Genomic DNA, 4,100 nt, shown 5'->3' with positions numbered 1-4,100 from the left:
GTTTAATTAGATTTGGAGCTAAACTCTCATAGTTAAATTTTTTCCTCCATAGGCTGTATTTGGCCCATGGTCTGAGTGTCTGACACATGCTTCACAGCTTCTGTATTTAACATAAACACACTGAAGATCCACTGTCAACCCCAATACCAAACCCTGCACAGAGGGGCTCAGTAAATGTGGAGTGGAAGGTGTAAATGTGGGTAATTTTGCCAGTTTCAGATAAAACACTGTAAAAAGACAAAGAGCCAGCTGGCTGATCTAGATACACTCCTATTATGTTAGAACAGAATGAGGGTGCAGGTATGTCAGTTCTTGCATTATTATGCCTGGCATAGTAATTTTTACCAGAGCAGACCAGACTCCAGGACTTTTCATTGAGTCCAAACCTGCATTCGCTTCCTCCTTTCCTGTTGATACCTCGATATGTGACTGCTATATGACTCCAGCCACTCCATTCAGCCTCCCAGTAACAGCGTCCAGTCAGGCTCTCTCTACACAGAACCTGCTCGTAGTGCTCAAATCTTTCTGGATGATCAGGATATGGCTGCTCCTCTTCCAAATATGTTGCCTTTTTGTTGTTCTCAGATAGAATGAGATGAGTGTTTACTGTGTTTCGATCTAATGTGAGGTCACAGGCATCTGAAGGGAGATTAAACATAAGTGATATCACTAAAGATCTTTAGGACATTTTCCTTGATATTGTCATGTTTGGCCTTAGCTTGGGATTGTATTCTTCTTCTATGTAGTAGATTTTCATATATTAAAATAATGTTAAAATTCATAGTACACCTTTATCTTTATGTTTCAAATAATTGTTTAAAATCAAGACTGCATTTAAAAACAAAAGATCTAGAAGGTCTAACAGTCCTCCACTTGTACACTCTATATCGTCTGCCTGAGGGGAGGAGTTCAAATTCAAAATGTGAGATGTATCATCTAAGATAGTCAAAGACTTCCTAAGGACATTTTTCTCACACAAAGCAGATACCCCTAACTGTACTGAGCCTGTAATCTTTGACCCCAGATTAACAATTCTCTGCATCTGGGATCTACTTTTAACATTTAGTCCATAAAACCAACAAATCATAGCAAAAGTCAAGACAGTTTCAATAAAAGATCTATAAAACATTATCAAAATAGATTTATCCACATCAAAGGACTTAAGCTTCCTCAGTAAATATAACCGTTTTTGTGCCTTTGATACAACAAGGTTTGTGTTTTCCAACCAGCTTAGCTTATCGTCAATAACTGTACCCAAGTACTTGTATGAGTTGACCTTCTCAACTTCTTTACCTGCAATAACTATTTTAGATTGGATATCAACAGTTATAAAATTCTATCGTCATGTCTTTAGTCTTGGAAACATTAATTTGTAAATAAGAACTCTCACACCAATCCAAAAAATAGTTCAGAATGGGCCCATGCTCTGTATCACCCTGTTTTAACAGGCTTAGCATCACTGTATCGTCAGCATATTTTATAATGTGTCTGCCTGGATATTGACTTCTGCACCTATCCGTATATAAAATAAATAAAAGAGGTGAGAGAATACAACCTTGGGGGCAACCCACTGAGGAATAAAGCTCCTGGGAATATTCTCCATTTACACTTACTATTTGAGATCTTCTGGTCAGAAAATCTCAAATCCAGGCCACCAAGCCCTTAGGAACATCAAATTCAGACAACAAACGTTCAGCTAAAAGAAGTGGTTGAATAGCATTAAATGCGGATGCAAAATCTATAAATTCTATGGCTTCTATTCTTCTATGGCTCCTTTAGAATGATGTGTGTTATAAAATCACAAAAATTAATTGAAAAATAAATGTGCATGCAGTTTGCTTGTCAGCGAGATAACTTACATTTCCGCAGTCCTGGTGTGATTCTGAAGGACTCTCCATGGTCAAAACTAAACAGTACAGAAAAAGGCATGTAAAAATGGTCTTGGAAAAACAGATACATGATGGGAGGTGAATTAAAGTCCTAAAATTCATAAGATTTACAAATTTATGTAGTACTAAGTGAGGAGCACTGAATTTAATTATTTATTGTCCAGCCAGATCTTTTAGTGAAATTTACTTGTGGAGAATTCTTGACAACATATACTTTGTGACAATATACATTTGTTTTCAGCATTAAGCATCATGTAATTTATGTAATTTCAACTCTGTGGAAAGTAATGTAATAGCTGGTAACAGTTTTTGGACTAAGCTACCAGACATCAACATTTTTGGGGAAAAATAACTCTTGGCACAAAAACATTGTATGTAAAATGTCTGTGTAGTCATTAGGCTGCTGGATTCATTGCATATGCTTGCTCAAGGGAAAATACAGCAAAATAATAATCAAATAGAATGCTTTTATATCATACACTATGACACATACACATCTAAATTATATGATTTTAGGTCTACATACTTAAGTATCTCCAGTTTGCAGTTTGGATGGTTCAGTCGATCAGAGAGCATCTTTGCAGAGTTTGATGATTGTAGAGCTGAGGCCACAATTTCACAGGATTTATCAGTGAGATTACAGTCAGCAAGACTATAAGAGAGCAAAACACAATTCAAATCTACAAACATCTGCATAAGGTAGTTCAAATGTAAGACGCAGCATTCATTAGCTTAAGTGAAAGAAGAATTTAACACTCACAGAGCTTTTCTGCAGTTTTTCACAGCTGGTAAGAGTTTTTTTCGACCTTCTTCTGATGTATTAAATTTCTTGGGATCAAGTTCCTCCAGCACCTCTTCTGACATCTGATACATGTAGGCGATTGTTGAGCAAAGTGCAGAAGAGAGTTTCTTCTCTGAGTGTTTGCCTGATTTCAGAAACTCCTGGATCTCTCTGTACAGGGTCTGGTCTTTCATTTCAAAGAGACAAAGAAAAAGATTGATGGATCTTTCAGCTGAAAGATCATGTCCATGTTTAATTTTGTCTTTAATATAAGCAGTTGTTTTCTCAATGCTCCTTGAGCAGCTGTGAGTGTTGGTCAGTAGATCCTGTAAGAGTTTCTGATTGGAGTCAAGTGAGATGCCCAGCAGGAACCGGAGGAAAAGATCCAGGTGTCCATTCTCGCTTTCTAAGGCTTTATCTACTGCTCCTCTGAGCAAATTATGCAGAGAATCAAAAAACCTTAGTACCTCCACAGTGTTAATTACATAACAATAAAACACATAAATAGCAGCAAGAAACTCCTGAAAGCTCAGATGAATGAAGCAGTAAACTTTCCTCTGATGAATCACAGATTCCTCCTTAAATATCTCTGTGCAAATCCCAGAATACACTGAGGCGTCAATGACATCTATGTCGCACTCTTTCAGATCCTCCTCATAGAACATGATATTGCCTTTCTTCAGCTGTTTGAAAGCCAGTTCAGCCAGTTTCAAAATCACATCTCTGTTGGACTGCCGTACTTTTCCTGGATCTCGCTCATCGTACTTCTGATTCCTTATGTTTATCTGAATGAGCAGAAAGTGGATGTACATTTCAGTCAGAGTTTGAGGGATTTCTGCACTGTCATCTTGTTTCAGGATGTTCTGAAGTACAGTGGATGAGATCCAGCAGAAGACAGGTATGTGACACATGATGTGGAGGCTTCTTGATCTTTTGATGTGTGAGATGATTCTGCTGGCTTGATGCTGATCACTGATCCTCTTCGTGAAATATTCCTCCTTCTGAGCGTCATTGAATCCCTGAATTTCAGTCACCCGGTTGATGTATTTTGAAGGGATCTGATTGGCTGCTGCTGGTCTGGACGGGATCCAGATGTGAGCAGAGGGAAGCAGCTCTCCTCTGATGATGTTTGACATCAATATACCAACTGATGAAGACTCATTTATATCAGAAACCATCTCACTGTCTGAAAACCTCAGTGAAATTCTGCTTTCATCCAGACCATCGAAGATGAACACAACTTTACACTCATCATAAATCTTTGAGTCCAGATCTTGAAGTTCAGGAAGAAAGTCAAGCAGAAGTTTGTGAATACTGTACTGATCATCTTTAATCAAGTTCAGCTCTCGAAATGGAAGCACAAACATGAAATCTACATCCTGATTGGCTTTTCCCTCTGCCCAATCCAGAATGAACTTCTGCACAGAGAC

At 38.0% G+C, this 4,100-nt stretch overlaps 1 protein-coding gene across 1 annotated transcript; it reads right to left on the bottom strand.

Annotated features, from left to right (window-relative positions):
* Positions 1-4,044, bottom strand: LOC107730142 (protein NLRC3-like). The gene is made up of 4 exons (XM_016540875.1): positions 2,650-4,044; positions 2,416-2,541; positions 1,860-1,906; positions 1-639 (listed from the first exon to the last, which is right to left on the bottom strand). The coding sequence occupies exons 1-4, from the start codon at positions 4,035-4,037 to the stop codon at positions 107-109; spliced, it is 2,094 nt and encodes a 697-aa protein (XP_016396361.1). The 5' UTR covers positions 4,038-4,044; the 3' UTR covers positions 1-106.
* Between the last annotated feature and the right edge of the window lie 56 nt (positions 4,045-4,100).

The sequence above is a fragment of the Sinocyclocheilus rhinocerous genome, unplaced genomic scaffold (genome assembly GCF_001515625.1).
Source record: "Sinocyclocheilus rhinocerous isolate Xijiao unplaced genomic scaffold, SAMN03320098_v1.1 scaffold36, whole genome shotgun sequence".
Lineage (NCBI taxonomy): Eukaryota > Metazoa > Chordata > Actinopteri > Cypriniformes > Cyprinidae > Sinocyclocheilus > Sinocyclocheilus rhinocerous.
The sequence above is the reverse complement of the archived record's forward strand: the minus strand, read 5'-3'. Positions and strand labels throughout refer to the sequence as shown.

Excerpts from the sequence above, each read along its gene's own strand:
- LOC107730142 (XM_016540875.1), bottom strand. The coding sequence starts at position 4,037 with ATGTTTGTGCTTCCATTTCGAGAGCTGAACTTGATTAAAGATGATCAG. Across the intron at positions 2,542-2,649 it reads AAAAACTGCAGAAAAGCTCT|TCTTGCTGACTGTAATCTCA; the intron begins GTGAGTGTTAAA and ends GCTCTCTTATAG. Across the intron at positions 1,907-2,415 it reads TGCAAACTGGAGATACTTAA|TTTTGACCATGGAGAGTCCT; the intron begins GTATGTAGACCT and ends TGTACTGTTTAG.